A 20,240-nucleotide genomic window follows, 5' to 3' on the forward strand; every position below is an offset into this window, starting at 1 on the left:
TATTGAAGGGGAAAAAAGAAAAAACCAAAAAACATTCTTCTGGGACAGTGTCATTCCATAAATTGAGAGTCATTGGTTTATGAAATGCTCCTTTTCCTCCCCTCATTGTGGTGTATGGTTTCACTCTTTGGAAGGTTACAGTCAAAACTGTGCCAAGGTGTGCACTGTTGTTACCAGTGCTTCAGCTGTATTTTGAGTGTGATGAGATTGGATTCACATTTTATAATTGAGATTGGGCAACAGGTTTTACATATCAATGTGCCGAGCTAGAGACAGAGAGGACACTTTGTGTGCACTGTGCTAGCACAACGTTGGATTTGTGAGCAATAACATTAACAACAAAAGAGGATTTTTTTCTTCATGAAAGCTGAAAAGATATCTCGTGTTTTAAAGCCTCAGGAGTTTATATAATCACTATTCATTGTTATTAATATTCAGATAAGATGGTTTGACTATTCCTTTTTCTGAATTTGGCCAGATGACCTTGAAAGACATATATATTGATCTAAAAGCCACTAGAGAAATAAATGTGAGTGCTTTTAACAGCAGACACCTGTGGGCATGCTGAATTCACCCCCCCAAAAAATCCACTTTGGAAATATCTCATGATTTCTGGGTTTCAGCTCTCTAGGTGAAAACTGTGGAATTGACAGCAGTTGATGCCATGTTGCAGTGCTTGTTCATTTGTTGCTGCTTGTGACTGGTCTAGAAGTCAATCATGGAAAGCTCCAATACTGAAGTACAACAGCATCCTAGAAATTTGCTGTTTACATTACTTAAATAGCAATTACAGTATCTGTTAGAAATAACACTGTAAACTACAAATAAGTTACTTTTTTTGTCTGCAGTTGTTTTTTCAACAGAGTAGAGTTGTGTAGACTGTTTTATCTTGTATGTGAATGGTTTTAAAGATGTTGCTGCTGTGTATCAACTGTCAAAGGCTTTCTTCTCAGCTGTATAGAAGGTGAGGTGAATTCTGTGTTACAAAAGGTTGAAGGAAGTCCTGCCATAGTCTTTGTTGAAAGGAGAGGCAAAAAAAAAATCTCCAGTTACAAACTTGGAATTGCACAGTGAAGCTTAGCTGTCATTAATCTGCTGTGTATTTCAAAGGAAATTTTTTTGTTAGAATAAACAATATTACATGGTTATTTTAGACTTCATGCATTCCATATTAGAGTAAGATTTTGCACACATACAGTTGTCTTGTTTCTAAACAGATACTGCTTATTTAAAGGGCTTCACTGACACTTGGAATAGCTGTGTTAGTGAGATGACATCTGCAGTGAGATGTCAGGGTCCATCTGACTGTTACCAGGTGCAACATGATAGAAAATAAAAACTAAGAATTAATATGAAACAAGAAATATATGAAATGTAGAAATTTACTAAGGATGCTTTTTTTGTCAGTGCTGATAAAAAGTAGGAAAATTTAAAATCATTACCTGTGTTTTGATTCGTTTTAGTCTATGCAAGAAAAGCTTCTGCAAGAAAAGCTGATTGTTCAGAAGATGACAAATGAGCTTGAAGAAAAAGAAAGGAATATAGAGCAGTTAAATAAAGCTCTCTCTGAAGTAAGTAGAAACTCCAACCCAACCCCTCACCATAGCAGCTGGGAAGTGCCTTGTAGAATGGTTATAAAATCCCATGGTAGGGCTTTATGAGCTTAATTACATACTTAACTGTGCTGCAGTGTCTACCATGCAGGTGTATAATAGGTATCTTTGCAACCTCAAGAAGTAAGAATTTCAAGCAATGGTAACATGAAATAGCCATGTAAAAGCTGTCTATCTGTCATTCTTTGAAGGGGTACAGAAATATGGATTACATGCATGGAAATTAATTTTTTTTAATTATTGTGTTGTTTGGAACAGGAAACTTCTGGTGCAGACTAACTTTCCTCTTTTTCCCATTTACTTTTCATGAAGAACCAAAGACTGATGGAAGAAAACACCTGCCTGAAGGAGCAGGTGCGTCAGATAGAGCAGTCCAGGCAACCAGTATCTGAGAAGATGCCTATCGCAGACCAGTTGTTCAAGGAAATGTCCAATTGCTTGTTTGACTTGAAAGCACTGTGCAGTATTCTTACCCAGAGAGCTCAGGGCAAGGAGCCTAACCTTTCCTTACTGCTGGGAATCAGATGTAAGTGATGTTGGCATTCCAAGGCTTGATAGTGTTTTGACACAGAAGAGTAACAGTTTAGCTGAGTAGTGCTTGAACTTGCCAGCTGGACAGGCCAGTGTCTCCCTTTAATGCAACTGGAGCAGTTGGGTGTGAACTGTATGCCTGGAGCACTCTAGAAAAGCTGGGCTTATAGGGCACCTGGGCCATTAAATACATATGACTACAGAGGTTCTTGCCAAGTCAGGAGAGCTTGTAGCTGGCTCTTCATATGACCCAGTCATGGGTATGTTCACCCCCTAGAAAAGAATGGTGTGTAGCCAGGTGTCCATCCCTACCTCCTGAAACACACTGCAGTCACCATGAGGGCCAGTGGATGCTTTTTTGTCAAATGCATTCTGCTCTATAAACTCATTATGAGTGAGGTGAAGTGTAAGGAGGCCTGTTGTGGCTATATCATGTGGGGTTGGTTTTTTTTTTTCAAAGTCTTTGGGGTCAAGTGGTAGGAATATGCATCCACTGTTGGAACATGTTCATGTCTAGTTTGGGGTATGGGTGTCTGTGTGTGTTAGAGAAGTTTAGTGCCAGGCAACTTCATCTCCAGTACTATTAATGGCGCATCTTGTATTCAACGCTTACTAAACTGTTAAACTTAACCAAGGAAATGAGAAGCACACCAGTCAGACAAAGCTTCAGCATAGTGACTTTGTTAGGTCTTTCCTTTTAACAAGCTTAAGAGACAATTAAATGGTGTTAACCTGAACATATCATATTCTATTGTTTCTGAATGTTAATTAGAATTAATCAGATGGTCCAGTTCAGCAGTGAATCTATCAGCAAGGTAGAAATGTAAAAGTACAGTGTCCTCTGCCACAAGAGCTACTACATACCACACTCATCTGCACTGTAGCCTCCTAAAGTACTGAGGAGTACAGCCTGTGCCCATCTCAAAGTCCCTGAAGCTATTGTCAGCCAGCAGGATGAATAGTTTGCAGCATGTTTGTAGTACTGTCATGATCTTACATGGCCTCATTTCCAAAGCCCTCCTATCCCTCTTCTCTAACCAGCCATAGTAACCTCAAAATTTCTATGAAATGGCAGTTCTACCCATTTTTTTCACTGCTGTTGAGATCCATCAGACTTCAGAAAAGTGTGTCTTTCAGAGGAGCACTGATGGGCTCTGAATTGACTTACAGGTTCACATGGTACCATGTTTTGTTGGCTTTTCATCATACTAAAGCCCTGTTTGTCTTGATGTAATTAAAGTGGCCTTCCCCTTATGTCAAAGGGGACTGACTAGTTGAAGAGTTCACAGAGTACAGTTGCTAGAGCTTTAACCTTGGGTGTTGTTTCTTGTAGCACTAAGCTGTTCAGCTGAAGAGAATGAAAATTACCACAGCACAGAAACCCTTTCAAAGAAGCTCTTGGACGTTTGTCAGTTACGAAAAGATATTGATGAGTTAAGGACTATAATGTCGGACCGTTATGCTCAGGATATGGGGGACAATTGCATCACTCAATGACAACATTTCATCTGGTAGCAAATGACTTATTAAATGCTGCTGTGTGACAAGTCTTTGCATTTCTATTAAGGAGCCATATTGGAAGACTGCAAATAACACCTCATGTGCATCTGTCTGAGGACTGTGCATATTTAATCTCCAGAATCTGCTGGGGAGGGGAGAGTCATTGTTTGAACAGAGTGGTACAAACTATAAGAAACCTTTTCTCCAAACTACTGAATGTAGGAACAAGCTGTGAAGAATGATTCAGTTGGACACTCTGTTTCCTTCATTAGGGTTCATTTTATTAGTTCACCTAAGTTCTGGAATCAGAGCATCAAAACAGCCCTGCTGCTGCTACTCTCAGACCTTTCCTTCATCAAAGGTTTGTATGGGATTATGTGTGTTTTGAAATTAGAGAGTATCAAAGGACCTATAGCTGTGTGTGGGGAAGCCAGAGTCTTTTGCAGCTGCACTTCACTTTAGGAATTGCAATTGCAACAATCTTGGAGCACTACAAAATGTAGTTGCTCTTCAAGTTTCATAAAAAATTTGATACAGGGAAGATGTTGGTTTTAGTAATGGATGTCTAGCATTTTTGTCCAAAAGCAGAAAAAGGCCAAGTTTTAATTCCTTTATGCAAATGAAGTCCATAAAATATAGTGCTTTCAACTTGTTTTAAGCACTTTCACATTGCTGTAAGAAGTTTTGATAATGTGAAGTCTGTTACAAACCCAGAGAAGCTGGAAGGCATGAAAATACAGCATAGTACACAGCTGTTGGGGAAAAAACCCGCTGTACTTTTTAGTGTTTGTACCATACTTACTTTTCCCTTAGGTCATCTCAGTTTTAAAATGTGGGTGGTCTGTGTTCCATCCCTGAAGGCCTTTGAGGTGGTTGTGAACCACCTCAAACTGTTTTTTTACCACAGCTACAAAATGAATGTTTGACACTTGGCAAAATTAGGGCTCAAGACAGAATGTTCCCACTTAGCAGTATTAAGTATTTGGTTATCTGAGGACTGCAAAATTTTCCACATTGTCTGGGAAATCTTTATTTCTCCATTTATGTAGGAAGCAATTATATTTAAAAAAAATAAGATCATGTTCCATAGTTTATTCAGTGAGTGTCACTTGGCAGTGCTGTTTCAGTCCTCTGAGACAGATGACATTAAGGCTTCTGATTTCCTGGAACATTGCTGCAAGTTAGCTGCACAGTTACTTGTGGTGTAAAATAGTATTTAACTGAAGGAAACAGATACCTGCAAAGAGCAAAACCACTCTCAGATCACACTGTGTATGAGCATCAGCCTACATATGTGGTATTAAAAGAAAGTTTCAAATGACTAAGGTTCAAGTCAGTCAACTGACCCATAGTGTGAATAATGGCAGAAATCTCTTAGAAAGCTTAGCAATTAGAACCAAGAAAATTTAGGGCAAGATTTTTATGGCAAAAGTGTTAATATCTTCAGTTTTCTGATTATATTTGTGTTAACAGAGGAAAAAAAAAAAAGGCATAGAAGTGTAGACTGGCTACCAGTTTTAACTTGGTGATGTTTTGCTTTCTTTTCATCGTTGAACAGTTAATGTTGTTTTTATAATTTAGTGATTTGATTTTTTAGCTATATGGACTTATTTATTTGACAATTTTCTCTATCCTGAAACATGGACTAATGTGTGGGGAAAAAAAAAAAAAAGTTGTTATTTATGTTACTGCTACATGGTATTTTTCAGATAGATTAATGTGACTGGTTCAGCTCCTGTGAGCAGTAAAACAGCATCTAGATGAGTCTCAAGTGAAATTGCGTAGTGTGTCTACTTCAAGATAAAAGAAACTCAGGCCATTTTGTTTTAAATTTCTGTGCTCTTTCTGTAGGTTTGAAGGTGTGCTTTTATACTAGTGCAAAACTGAAAACAAGGATCTTGCTTTGCACAAATGGGCTTGCACAGTTTCCTGTGCCTCTGACAGTCCTGGCTTTTGTGACTAGGGCCTCGGCTCATTCGTTAGGTGTAGTTCATTGGTGGTGGTGGCCCTGCAGTGACATAGTAGTCTCCAGTTCATGGTATCTGTCTCATATCAGAATTCAACAATAGCATTTCAAAGAATAAACTAGAAGTATTAGGGAGAGGCAACACCCAAGTTGCATGTTACTGTTTCCTTACATGGAAATGTTGTACCTATAAAAATTTAACAAGAGACATGTTTTTCTAAATTTGGTGGAAATAACAAGGAGTTTTAACAGAGCAGTTAGGGAGGAACACGAGATTTTTTTGAGTCTCTTTGAACTTTTAAGCTGGCAACTTGGCTGGTGTGCCTCCACCATCCCTCCACTTGCATGGCGATACTGTACTGAAGAGTTGGGATCAGTAATTTTAGATTTGCAAAGCACTTCAGGAGCTTTTATGCTCTTCAAGTATTAGTTGAAAGTCCCTCAGAAAGGAGGACCCATTTTAGTTGTAATACTCTTATTACAGTGCTCTAATCTTGCACTGTCATATTTTTATTATGGACCCTGTAATATTTATGTTGACTTTAAAGCACTTGATTTTAAAAAACCCTGAGTTTATCTGCCTCAGTCAAATTAAAGTAGGGAGAGAAAGGATGGATGTATGAGCCAAAGATGCAGACTACCAATTGACTGTCTACAGTGATCCACTATTTTCTTTTGGTTTTTTAAAATTTGGCCTGTTGTAGTAGTAGCAGTTATTATATCTGCATCAGTTTATGGATGCCTCTAAATGGAATAAGCTTTGTCTAAGATGCATGGTTGTTTAATTGGTTAAAATGTAGTGTGTGTGGTCTCATTCAGCATATTTAATACAGAGTTGATTAACGAATGTTAACATTGGAATTGCTTAGATTTAGTCATGACAACTTTTTGCTGTAGCTATTAGACAATCGTAAGAGCTGAAAACCAACTGCTCATGAATGGATACTGTACTGTTCTGGCTGTCAGCAAATTTGTACAGTAATGTTCTGTATAGTTTCAGATTGAATTTATACAATCCTTTAAAAGATATTTACAGTAACTACTGTATTCAAGAATGTATTTTGAAAAAGACTTGGAGAGTAACTGTCTTCGGACAAGCTATAGGTGATGCAATGTATTTACTATATAGTATAGAAGTAACACAGCTCAGTTGTGTAAATGTGATTTAGGTTGCTCGCCCCTGCTCTGCAGCTTTGTAGTGTGATAGTTGCGTGAAATTGTGGAGGTTGCTGTAACCATGCACTCAGGCTCCAGCATTCGAAACTGCTGGTGGCCATGAAGTCATTAACAAGAGCTGAAATTTCGTCCATTTCACTTACAAAGGTTACCTTCCTTTGCCCTTGCTGCCCACCTTTCATTTCAAATGGAGGCAGGGGAGGGTTGACATTTCTCTTGCAGGGTAAGAGCACAAGGAAAGGAAGCAAACCCCTTCCTCTTTGACCTGGTGTCCTAGCACAGGCAGCAATGGCAAGCTGCAGTCTCTCTGCAGGAGCATAATTTGCTCCAGTTTTCCTTGTCCTTACCAGTGATGTTATGCAGGTGGAGTTGGAACTATAATTGAGCTCTTCTCATTGATCTGAGAAGTTCTGTCTTGAGTGGGAAAAAACACCATCTGAACTAATCTGCATTAGACTGCAAACAAATCAGTGGTCGTTATCTAAAGGGATGATTTCTTCTCATAGCTCATTAGCAATACTAATTCCACAGCTGCATACCTTTGTGCCTTTTTTTGCCTGAAGTGTATATTCCCCTTGAACTTTAGAGAAGTTACTAGGATGCTGATGACTGCACCTTGCTTTCTTCTTTACCTACTGATACTTCGTTCATAAGCTTTTGTAGTCAGAACTCTTGCATGATGTCTAGAAACAGAAATACTTAAACTGGGTACTAGGTGTACACTTTGAATGTTAGGCTGGTTGCAGTATGCAGCATGAGCAGGAAACTCCAACCATAATGTGTTCATTTTGTGTATATAAATTGCAGTATATCATTAGTTCAGTGGGGAGGAGCGTCTGGAGCTACCTTTTAAAAGCACAGCTGACATATGTATTGGATCAGTCCCTGAAGACTGGTAGTTTTGTAAATTGGGTTCAATTTGTGAACCGCTCAGAATACCTCATATGTAAATAGAGTTGTCATGACTTAATCACAATGTGTTCATTGTAAAAAGTAAAGGAGCCACTGGCTGGCTCAGCTTTAGGCTTGTTGTTCTTGCCTCTTTTGTAATTTTTTTTAAAGTAGGGTTTACAGCTAGAATTTTGAATGCCAAAGTTCTATTTATTAAATAATAATAAAAGTTTTCATTGTTAATGACTGGTATTTTTCCACTGGAATTTGTTTGTTGATGTTTGGGATTTGTATCCACAGAGCAAAAATAAATTTTGTTACAAAATTGATTTCTTCATGTTTCTCATTTGTCCAATAGCTGGCAAGTAACAGAAGTGACCAAAGCTGGACTAAGGGCAGGAGACAAGAAAGTAATTGTGAAAGATCTTCAAAAAGTCTTGGTAGCAAAACTACTGTTTTGGTGTAATGAAAAGGTTTTATAGCAGAGGTCCTTGTAAAGTCCCTGATGCTTTTATAGGGAGTTGTACCTGTTATCCATTTTGGTTGCTGATTAAAGATGTTGCAGGTAGGAGTTTTTAAAAGACTAATTTGGCAAAGCATAATAAGTAGAAGTGTTATGAAAGCAAAGTTGATGAAAGATTCATCAGCTTTGGAATAACGTGGTAGTCCCAAAGCCAGTCACACAGGGCAAGAAATGAAATTGGATGGTGAATTGAAACCAGCAGTGGGCCTGGTACCAGGAAGAAAACTGGTGATCAGAAAGGACATTTGTTTTTAATTACTGCTTTTCAGTTAGCACAAGCGGATGGCTGGTCAGACTGAGCAGTAAAGGCAGTCAGAAATCCCTAAATCCCTGCTGCATGAAGTACTGCAGGTCAGTATAGTCCAGCACAACGAAGCGACATTGATTTCCCTTCCATGTCAAGTTAGTGCAGTCTGAGGAAAAGTCAGAGGTTAGGGGTTGTAATCAACGTGACAGGAGTCTTCACAAGTGCCAGGTGAAGTGGGGTCACCCCAGAATGGTTTCTTCTGACAGTTCCTTGTGAGAGAGTGTAGATAGAACTTGTTTGAAGCATTGAGTGCTGAAGGAGCTTTGCGTGTAGAGTGGCGTTCCCCTTGTCCCCATCTGTACTGCATCACGCAGAGCACAAAAGTTGACACTATGTTGTCTTTTCAAAGACACAGGGAAGTTCATTCTGATTAGCTAATGCATTATACATGGTAGAGATCACTTGCTTTTCTCCAGGCTTGTGACTGAACATTGAAAGATGGGCTTCTAGCTCAATTAAAAACATTCTGTGCCCTGCATAAATGTATGTAAAGGGTTGCACACATGCCAACTTTCCATAAGATTTCTGAGGGTGACCTTTTGTGAACTGCCCAAAGTCAGGTTTAGGTTTCAAAGTATCATGATTAAAGCACTGCTAACAATAGTAGTGGTAGAAAATATTCTGTTGCCTTTATGCCACAAACAAAATACAACTCCAAATGTGGATAAAAGTGAACTGTTGAGCACGAACGCTGCACGTAACACCACAGCATCTTGAATGAGGACAACTTGCAACAGCTAAATCTGCAGCAGGTAGCCTACATTATGTAAATTAAGCAACTGCAGGATGTGCTAACAGCACTGGGTCGTTTGTTTTGTAAATGAATGGGTTCAGTATACTTGGAGGACAGCCAAGTGGCAAGGGAAAGCGTATACTGTTACCTATGATGTTTAATTACACTTGGTACATGCATATTTCTCTTCCTACTTAGCGTGAGTTAAGCTCCCCTTGGGGGCAGCTGCTATTTTTTCTTTTCTTGGTGTACAGGTGGGAATTCCATAGAGGTAAAGGCATGCCTCAGGTCCTGGACTTGAAGCCTGCACAGTTTGTGAGGAACCCGATAGGTTCAGCTAATGCTTCATGGCTCTTTAAGGAGCAGTTTGGCAGCTCCCCTGAAGAATGCCACCCGGAGGTATTAATAGATAAGAAGACTGATTTACTGGTGTATGTACCTGTGAAAGCATTTGCCTGGAGGAAAGCAAAAGGAAACCATTGTCATGTTCTGGTTGAGAAAAATGGTATTTATTGCTGAGTAAGTGAATTGTAACGCTGGAGGTTGTGGTAAGAGACTTTTCTAACTGAAAACTCCTCAAGGGGGAACCAAATAGAATCAAAAAACTTGTCTCCCTTACATCAAAACTGAGAATACAGGTAGGTCCTGGCTGCCCAGAGATGCCAACCCCCTTCCCCACCCCAGACCAAATGGGTTGTATTGAGCTTTGTGGTAGCCCCAGGTGCCAAACTGGAGGGTACTGCAGAGCACTGCTTCTGTCAGCTGGCACTGGGGTGAGGGCCCAGCCATATTCTGGCCCGGTGCAGGGCTGGTTCCCCACTACCCTGGCTTCCAGGGCTGAGCTTTTCCTCTGGGCATCAGGAGATGGCTCCAGTCACAGTGCTTCAGAGTGGGCTGAGCCAGGAGCTGGATTTTCCTGGTTTCTCAAGAACCTGACTTGCCCTTTGCAGCACTAGTGAGATGCAGCTCATTAAGGATGTGGGCTAGCTGTGAGCCAGGTGCTGCAGCCAGTTGCTTCAGTCACAGGAGGCTTAAACCTTATCCCTCCTATCTTAAAACACACTGGAGGAGACAGTGTGTGAGGCCACAATAGCCTTTTACCTGTTCCCAAGGCTGTTGTACTGAGCCAGCAGAGGAAAGTAGTTCAAAATGTCTGCATCTGCAACCGACCGCTTTCTTTGATGAGGCAACAGTTCTTTATCCTTATCAATTGTAATGGTTTACTATTAAAGAAAAAAATCCCCTCTTTAATAACTACATTTGAATAGGTTCAAACATTTTCTTTGCTGTTGATCTTTGATGACAAATTAATTGCCATTCTTTTTTTCATGGCTGGTGTTTGAGGCCTGTTGTGGAGCAGGCATATTGCAGAAAATGATTTGGCTGAGATCTTTAAGCTAATGCAGTAATTGGAGCAAGGACTCATTATATCTCTGTAATCATATCCGCTTCCATTAATTTACCAAATTATTTCCCGGGACTCTGCAATCACTTTCGGGCTTTCTTTTAAAGTTTGGGTTTATGTTTCTAAGCACAGGGATCAGGTGCACTACAGCTGGGCTTGGGGCTTGGGGCTTGGGGCTGTCTGCTTAGGCATGTCCACAAGAGCAAGTCTGGGCAACAGGACCTAATGGGCTGATGTATTTTCTAACCTCCTGCTATTTTTGATCCCACAGTGGCTAAATCAGACAATGCCAAATTAATTTGCAGTTAACCTGAGGGGGAACCCAGTGATCAGAGTGAGTGATGACATGAACTTTTCCAGATGAACTGTCTTTCCCCAGTGTGCAGACATTTGAGCTGTTCAAGAAGCTGGTCTTGGTACATTTGAACCTGGTGTTTTAAGGTGGCCCAAAAGCAATGCTGGTGCCTGTGGAAAGTCTGGAGCTGTGGGACAGCCATGCAGCAGGACAGGATGTACTGTTGAAGACCCTCTGTCTCACTGCACACAAACCCTAGCTGTGGGGCAGGTTCTGGAGCATGACACACTGCTCCAGTCCACGAAAGCCCCACTCAGGCACCCTTGTGGGGCTCGAGCCTTGAGCACAGCCACCCAAATCTTCATTCAGTTCAGCCACTTGAAAGCTCCCATGGAATTTTCAAACCAAGCTTTCTCTTCTAGGAGCTCAGCTATGCCACAGTGTGTTGATGGCCATCACCCTTCCATTAATTCAGGCAGCACCTTGTTGTCCTCTTCGTGTCAGAGCTGGGGCGGCAGGACCCTGTTTCTGGACCCTTCTTAGGTCGGTAACTCTGGTACAATAAATATGACTTACTGGCAGGTTAAAGCTACTAAACAGCCACCTCCCAGAAAAATAATCTCTGAAGTATCATAACAAAGACCAGAGGATCATCATTCACAGCCTGCCTTTTGCCCCTCTCATAGGAGCTCTGGGGAGAGAAAATAAAGGTTGCAGCTGGGAGGGAGCTGGTGCAGGCAAACAGCCCTGCAGGGAGCTCTGCGGTAGGAGGGAACGCTGCAAATTGATGATTGATGTCATAATCTGGTCAGCCCCCAGACATGCTTCATTATACAAGCCAGTGGCAATCAGATCATTAGTTACATTATTGCCCACTGCGTCAGTGCCCATGAAATTGCAAAGATAAGTAATAGGATTTTTAAAGTTTAAATTATGGTTTGAAGATTTTAATGAAAAGCCAATTCTAATCAATCTGTTTCTAACAGCCTTTCCCTTGCCCTCATTTGTAAAAATTAATTACTGCCATGAAGAGCCAGTGAGTGAGTGTGTCCTGCTCCTGACCAATGCCAGCCTCAGAGCCCAGGTTTGCTGCTGCCCAGGTGGCTATGCGCATGGACGCAGCCCAAATTGTGTGCAGTGGTGAAACCAGTCATGCAGGGCAGGTTAACAGCCTTCCTGGAGCTGGGCATGGCCCAACATGGTTTGGAAGTCATTTACACAAAAGAGATGGTCTGCTCAGGCCCTGGCATCTCAGACATCCATCTGTGTGTCTTGTAGGTAAGAGGAGCAGAAAGCAGCTAGATCTGCACCAATTTAAAAAGAAAACTTTTCTGAAAGTGCTGGCATTTTCAAAAAGTCCCAAATATTCCCCAAAGTGCAGCTGCTGTGGCTATGAAGGTCAGCACACAAACTACCCCAAAGGGCTGAGAGAGCAGCTAACAGCATGGGGGTCCCAAGCAGCTTAAAACTGAGTGTGTGCAGCCTGACTCCAAAATACACTGGGAATGTATGAATAAATACAAAATGGATCCTTTTTTAAGAAAATTAACCCCAAGTCATTGGCTAAACTTCGCATTGACCTTCTCAGGGCTCATCACTGATCCCTGCCTGCGTAAACAAAATGAGACTTTGGCCTTAAAATACCTCATTTGGGAATTAAACTCTCTACAGCAGCTCTGGAGTCCAAAGCAGAAACGCTTGCTCTGCCAAAGAGAAATCAGCAATTTTAACTGAGGACTTTTCTTAATTGTCAGAAAAAAGAAAAAAGGATGCTACTGTTGTTTCCCTCTAAGGGGACCTGGTGTAGCGCATCCATCAGCAGGGCTGGTGGGGGTTTGAAAGAAGGAAATGATTTGTGTCCTGCTGAAAGCAGTCTTCTGTTCTTGCTGCCATTTACAGCCCCATTTACAGGCTGATGCTTGGCTATAGCTTGAACATGGTTGAGAAGGCCATCTATGCACATATACGCACCCAGAACCCACTTTGCAGCTTGGTTCCCTGCTGGGCTTGCATTATTTGTATGCTGTTAGTGCTTAGCCTAACATTTCTCCTGGGTCATCTACAGCAGTCTGCAAGAAGTTCCTTGCACTGTGTGGCAAGGAATGGGGAGTCAGGATGGACACCCAAACATAGAGCAGGTGAGAGTAGAGGAGCTGGGAGGTCCACAGCAGGAGAAAAGGAATGAGAGGCCTTCACCCAGTGGTAGATGGGTTGCATCAGAGGCAAGCAGTCAAAGCTTAGCTCTGCTGTGGGTGTGTGGAGACAAACCATTTCTGTGGCCATTCAGTCTCAACTGGTTGAAATGGGAATAAAAGGTGGTTTCACAGAGAGGCAGTCAGGAGCAGCAGCAGTGACATCTTCTGTGTGTTAGGTTTAGGGCTGCACAGAGATGCCCTGAAAGAATTCCCAAAAATCTCACAGCACCATAGTACTGTTATTTATATGCACATTAATGCAAAACACAACAGAGGTTCTGTTTAATTATTACTTAAACTGACCTAATAAAAAGAAATTAATTAGCCCTGCACTTAGACATTCTAAATCTAACTTTTAAATGCATTTTGGATTGTTTCAGTGCACAGTGAAGAATTCGTTTCTACTTCAAACAAACGGACAAGAAGACATCACCCTTGCATCTGTGGCATGCCTGAAACATGTTTCAGAGGCACCATGGCCTGGAAAATAGGCACAAAATGCCCAAATGTGGTGCTGCCTGTTCTGTTTGGAGTGAGCTGGACAGCTCTGGGCAAGTCGCTCGTCTCAGTGCCTCTGTGTATGTGTGTGTCAAGTGGAGATTACACAGGCTCCCTTGACAAGCCCCTTGACACCTCTGGATGAAAATTTCCACAAGAACTGAACAGAATCTCCTCTAATCAGCATTCATACACAAGTATGTGAGATTGCGTGCTAAAATAATGAGTGGTTTTCAGTGTACCCACAAAACTGGGATTTGAGCCTCTGTCTTGAATCCCATACCACCCTGTGGCAGTCAGTAACCCAGGAAAACTGCCTTGCTCCCAGAACTGAGATCAGTTGAGCTGCACAAAACTAGATCCATTCACAATAGGGAAAAGGAAAGAAAAGAAAACCAATCCCAAAAGCCCAAGCTTTTAAAAATGCCCAGAGAGTCAAATTCAGCCAAAAAAGTTATAGTTTCATGTACATACAGCATGATTTCCCTGGATCCACAGGTACTGCTGCAGAAAGACCTGAACTCCTTCTTTCCTGTAGAGCTAGCACAGAAAGCACACTTGTTTCATCAAGTACCAGACCAACTTGTTAATTGCTGGATTCTCTGGGTTTGCTGGATTCCCCACGGTAGGTTCTGCTGGCCACTGTTTGGAGATTGTCACCCTGTGCCTGTACATTACAGCAGCATTGCTGCCTCACGTGCTTGCAGATAGATGATCAAGAGAGTGGAAAAAGCTAGCACATCACTCAGGCATCTGGCTTTTTTGGGAAGTGATCCTATGGGAAGCGAGTGCCACGGGAGAGCATCATTCAACATTGCAGTGCTGTGTGGAGTGCAGCAGGCAGCTGACGCCTCCTTTGCTGGTCTCTGTTTCAGTCTATCTGGCCCTGAGTTTACACAGCAGCAGCTCCCAGCACTGCTTCCTGCCTGGTCCCTGGTGCTTTTCATTCCCATTCTGCAGTGCCAGTAGCCCCCCCTTCCAGCATCTCCTGGTGCTACTCACCACTTCAGGCCTGGACCGGGGTGGTGAGCACCACCATGGGGGTGATGGCTGTTGCACATCAGCATTAGTCCATGATTTAATTCTCCTAATTGAAGACCCATGCTTATATGTTCAGCAGCCTGTCGGTGCGTCAGGCTGTGTATGTGCGATGTTAAATGGAAAATGAGCTCAAAAATATTATGAAAAACTTCAGTAGCTCAGGCACAGCTGTTTGATCCCTTGACAAACAGCCAACAGATTACGCTCCCGTTTCCAACCAGGAGAAGGAGCACCAGAATTACAGAAATAATGTAGTTTCACAAGCAAACAGATTTGCAGAACTGATGAGGACAAAACATACAGAACAAAATGTACAAGATTAGTTTAAGTGCAACTCCAGATTGCGTTGATCGCAAGTGGTGTATTTATAGTGCTCTTACTTTCTTTCAGATTATAAAGAAAATAGCAGTTGACTTTGTTCTCTTGCTCTGCACCTGAGTATCAGTAAGCATGGGATCTTAACCACACTCCATGGGATCTTAACCGCACTCTCATGGGAGCCTATCAGGAGGTCCTTCTGTCTGCGTATCTAACCCCATTTTAGGGACTAGTCTTTAGCTGTGGCAAAGGAATAATTCTCCTCCTGCTATAAGCTACATTTGCTACACTCCCCATGTAACTGGCTGCTGAGGCACTGAAGCAAATGCTTCCAGATGCAGGCAAGGCCTTGCTGCACAGAAGCACCATGTTCAACTGGGTCTTGTCCCAAGGTGCATGCAACTGGCACTACTCATCTTACTCCAACAGCCACAGTAAAAATATTCTCAACCTTGTCTCAAAGATTTTCATTATCACTTACAAAGCTTTTCGTAAGTGTTGACAGCCCTCCTCTCACTCATCACCCTTGCCATACAAGGAGTGCAGCAAAGCTTGAGTGCACATCCAGTGCCTCACCTCCTGTAGATCCTCCTTGTTTATACCTTGCGCACTGGGTGTGCACTTCAGCATGTTCATTGCCTCTACTGCGCTGCAGGAGCTAAGGGGACAGCAGAAGGGATACTTCACTCGGTTTGGCTTGAGCCAAAGAGTGGAAGGGACCTGGGAGAGCTCTTGTTGCCCATATCTTGCACAGACAAACCAAAGCAAGGGCTGAAGCCGATCCTGACTTAAATTCCTGTGCATCCTGCTTGCCTGTACCTTTTTCTTGTCTCATTAATTGCTCTTCCATCCACTTGACATTTGCTAGCTAATGAATAATGTGTCTGACCTTCTCTGAAGGCAGATTCAACAGCCCAACCCTTTCCAGCTACAGTATGCAGAGGCAAAAGGTGACACTGTCACAGTCCGTTTTAAAAGCATCTATTTGTCTCTGGCTAAAAACAACATGGGCTCCATTCAAGTAACAGACTTCCCTTTACAGAGGGACAGCCTTAAGGAGCACAACTACAAAGACTCACTGGCTAATACAGTGATGGCCTGCATCTTCAGAGGTTTACTTTTGAATGCTTTTGGTTCAGCATTCAGTGACGGCATTCACCACTGGGCTGCCCCGTGAGGAGCCTGTCCTCACCGTGGACTACACTTGTACCATTGCTAGTTACAATGGTAAGGGCATGCAAATACTGAACAGGAAGAAGAAAACTTATTCTGCAAGTGAAATAGCAAGGTACTGTAAAAGAAAAACTGGGGAAATTACTATGAAGTCTTTAAGACTCAGCAACTATTCTAATGCTGGTAGCACTAAGCGTCCTACCATGTAAAAAAGGAGCAAGGTTCAGCCTTTTGGCTCAGCTGCCTGCTTTATTCCCAAGCTCCATTTCATAGCATCAACAGGAGTGAACCCTGAACAGCATAGGCATGCTCACAGTACAGCCCTCACCAGAAGAGATGGATTTCTGGTCTCCTTTTCATTGGCAGCATAGACATGGCTGTAGACACAACTTTGGGAATAATAATAATAGTAGAAAGATTCTTCCTGCAGCCCTCAGGCTTCATTTCTGTTCTGTAATTTCCCCTGAATACCCAGCAGAACTGTTCAGATGCCTGGACCCTGCGGCAAGAAAAGGAGGGCTTGGATTATCGTTTGTCTTGGATGAACATTTGTCTTTTTAGTGATTTATCACCAGTCACTCTTTAATTACCAACAACATTTACCCTAGCAATGGGCACATTGGCTCCATTCTTAATGGAGTAAGGAATTAGGTTTCTCCATTAGCTATGCTGTTTCTCTTGTAAAGACAAAAAAAGAATAAAGTGTTTAAACCCATCTTTGGGTCCTAATTCATCTCCATACCTACAGCTGCAAAAGTTTCCCCTGATGGCAAATGTGGGTGCAGGAGCCCAGAACCCTGTGCCGCTCCTAGGCTCCCACTGGTGTTTGGCACTGGCTTGCACAGGGGGGAAACACACAACTACAGCTTCTTCACGGTGACACCAAATCAGCGCTGAAGGAAACCTGCCCTGCTCCTGCTGGGGATTTCTCTTGGCTGGAGATGGGAGACACAAGAGGTTTACACATTTTACCAAAACTTATGTGCTTGTATAGAGGAGAATGGTCACATCTCAGTTCTCCGTAAGGAAGTACAGGAGCTACTAGAGATGTTTGGCACCAATCATCATCCATCTCATCCCCTGGTCCACAGCTCTTTTTGCAGGGATGTTCAGGGACCTACTGGAAAAATTCACATTTAATTACAGTAAGCTATTTATAAACCTGTTCTCCAAAGCAAGATGTGCAGGGAAGCAAATGAAAAGGGTCACTCCTGTTCCTGGAAGGGTTAAATCTCTTTTCCATTGTCCTGAATTTCCATTCCTGTCCATTTCCATTCCTGAAGACAAAGATTTAGAAAGAAAGCCACATAGGTGACCCTGGGGAGGACAGGAGCCGGGCACCCCACTGGGGGCTTGCACAGCTCCTGCTCATGCTGCCCTGCTTCCCCCCTACCTTGACCCAGTCTTCCTGCCCTTCTTGGGCTGAAGAGCAGAGCCCAGGTCCCTGATCCCACCACCACTGCTCTCCAGGAGACAGTGTGCCTGGCCATGAGGACACACTGCCTTCTCTTCTTGTTTCCAGGAGGGGGTGTGGAGAAGGGAACAGAAGCAGCTTGTCACCTGTATGCATAACACATACATACATGATTTTATAGTGAACACCGCTTCTCCCTCACTGAGTTTTTGATCCCTTTGGTGAGGCAGAGGATACAGAGGGATGGTGAAGGGCAGGAGGCTGTTCCTCCCATGGGGGTGAGCACAGGGCTCTGCTCTCTCAGAGTAAAAAAAGAATAAAATTCAACATTTGTGCAGGATGACCCAAATTTCTCCTCTCAAATATGCATGAAGTTTTATCCTTTTTCCCTCCCCTGACATATCATTGAGATTCAGAGCAATGGAGATATCTGTAACCTGGCAGACACTCAGCCCATTTCATTCAAGGTACTCATACAATATTTCACATGCTAAGCATGGCTGTCACTACAAAGAGCAATTCCTACATAACCGTAGAAGTTATTATGATAGCATTGACATTTATATATTATTTCACAATATATTTTCCTTCTTGCTAAAAGAAAAATCAAACAGGAGTACAAACGGCTTCACACCAAGTACCTAAGCCTTCACCCTGTAACTTACTGACAAAAAGTAATTCATTTGTGTGTCACAGCCTTGATGGACATTTCTGTTTTCAGCCACCACGTGGACAATCCTGCAGGTAGGGATGGGGTTTGCGGCAGCTCTCCTGCAGCAGCTGAGTGCAGAGACAGCCACCCCAGTGCCAGCTCCCCTTCTGGACCTGGCAAACCTTGTCTCCTGCACCATACCCACAGCTCCTCCTGATCTTACCTAACCACTAGTTCACCTGGGAAACCAGCGTCATGATGGAGTCAAACCCCATCAGAGTCAAAGAGAAGCCCTAACCCAGGTTTTCCAAGTCCAAAGCAAGTGCTCTGGCACATACTTGTAAATTATCACAGCAGAGGAGGAAACAGAGCAAAATGCATAAAGCCAAGCCCTTGTGTTCCTGCTACAGAGCTAATCTGAAGACACTTTAACAGACAGATATTTTGAGGCCTCCAGCCAGGCAACTGGTCAGATCTACTTCCATACCTAGGACAAGGTTAGTGGAAGGCATCTGAGAAACCACAGCTTCAGATTAAGTAGGTTCATGTCACTCCATCTATGGCCAGTGGGGGCGATTATGCCTCTAACACGAGGCTTTCCATCACTCCTCACAGCCTTCAGGAAATCCCACATTTTTCCATGGATTACACACGTTCCCTGGGCAGCATCCACATTTTAAATCAGTGGAGAGAGGAGCTTCAAACTGGTAAATGTATCTGTCTTGACAGGTCTGAGACCAGTCCCCCTGGATTCCACAACCATGGTCAAAAAAGCCATCTAAAAATCCATTAGTTTTAAACCTCTTTGCCCCGATGTAATTGAAATGCAAATCTCAGCAAAACATCTTGGCTAAACTAATGAGTTTCTCTTTCATTCACACAACGACGCCATTCTTACAGAACAATTTGTTTGACAAAAAGCACACAGGCTCTGGAGACCTCAAAATCTACAAGCACTTAAGCTTATAAATGATAAAATTGCCACATCAAAACATGAGAAATTAATCACTACTAACAGCAGGACTTGTCAGATGTACTCAGTTTAAACTGTACATCTTTCAGAATAACATAAATTGCTCCTTTAATGGACTTTTTCACGTGGGGCACAATTGTAGCAATGACTTTAAGACCTCAAACATTCACAATAGCCTCATAAAAAACCACACCAGAGCTGCAACAATGTTTGGGACATCAGAGACTTGGTGAGATGGAGTCATTTTAAATGAACTTCCCATTATAAAGAGAACCGGAAACAGCAAATTATTTTGGTTTTTTTAGCCCATTACACCAAAAGATTTAAGTGTCTGACTCGCTCAATATCAGCTTTTCAAGAGTTCACTGCAGATAAGGATAAAAAAATCTGGCATATGCAATTCACATTTATATGCAATTTACATGCGATTTACAAGTGTAATTATGTAGTAGTATTATTAAGTAATTATTAAGTAGTACTATGTATAAATATGCTATATAAATACATGTATATGTACACATGTATAATGCTAATTATGCATGCACAATAATGTTTAATTAAAAAAAACCACAAACCAACAACTTGTGACATGATTCAGAGATTCCTGACAAAAAATTTAAAGATGCTTGAATACCCATACAAAAGTCATAGTCCATTTGGATGTTGCATCGTTCTGTATTGCTTATACAGTTATAGCTAATAGTCTTCTTTCTTGTTTTAAGGCCAGCATCTAAAACAGTTTTGGGTTTCTTCAGTGCAGGTTCTTGCACCTTATCTGCTAAAGCACTGAACCACACTGATGGAAACTAACCATAACATCTCTAACCCAGTACAGTCTAAACCACTGCAGGCCTTGGAGTCCCCACTGCAGCTTCCCTTGTAAGTTACTGTGGAAACCTAGTTATGGCAGCCCTCAGGTGAAGAGCGAATACACCAAAGAGACAAGACAGTAAAACATAGGATTATGACACAAGTGTTCATCATATACGGGAAAGGCAGAGGATGAATTCCTTAGCGGTTGCTTAGTGCACACCTA

The 20,240-nt window shown here is 42.2% G+C and overlaps 1 protein-coding gene across 5 annotated transcripts in view; it reads left to right on the top strand.

Annotated features, from left to right (window-relative positions):
• CEP85L (centrosomal protein 85 like) overlaps positions 1-8,006 on the top strand; it is a 109,366-nt gene extending 101,360 nt beyond the window's left edge. For 4 of the 5 annotated variants that reach the window (XM_065680997.1, XM_065680998.1, XM_065681001.1 and 1 more), the window contains 3 exons: positions 1,464-1,571; positions 1,926-2,139; positions 3,478-8,006. In XM_065680997.1, the coding sequence (XP_065537069.1) occupies positions 1,464-1,571; positions 1,926-2,139; positions 3,478-3,641 (486 nt within the window). In that variant the 3' untranslated portion in view covers positions 3,642-8,006. The remainder of the gene's footprint in view (positions 1-1,463; positions 1,572-1,925; positions 2,140-3,477) is intronic. The other variant, XM_065680999.1, reaches the window with a different exon arrangement.
• The last annotated feature ends 12,234 nt before the right edge of the window (positions 8,007-20,240 follow it).

The sequence above is a fragment of the Lathamus discolor genome, chromosome 5 (genome assembly GCF_037157495.1).
Source record: "Lathamus discolor isolate bLatDis1 chromosome 5, bLatDis1.hap1, whole genome shotgun sequence".
Lineage (NCBI taxonomy): Eukaryota > Metazoa > Chordata > Aves > Psittaciformes > Psittacidae > Lathamus > Lathamus discolor.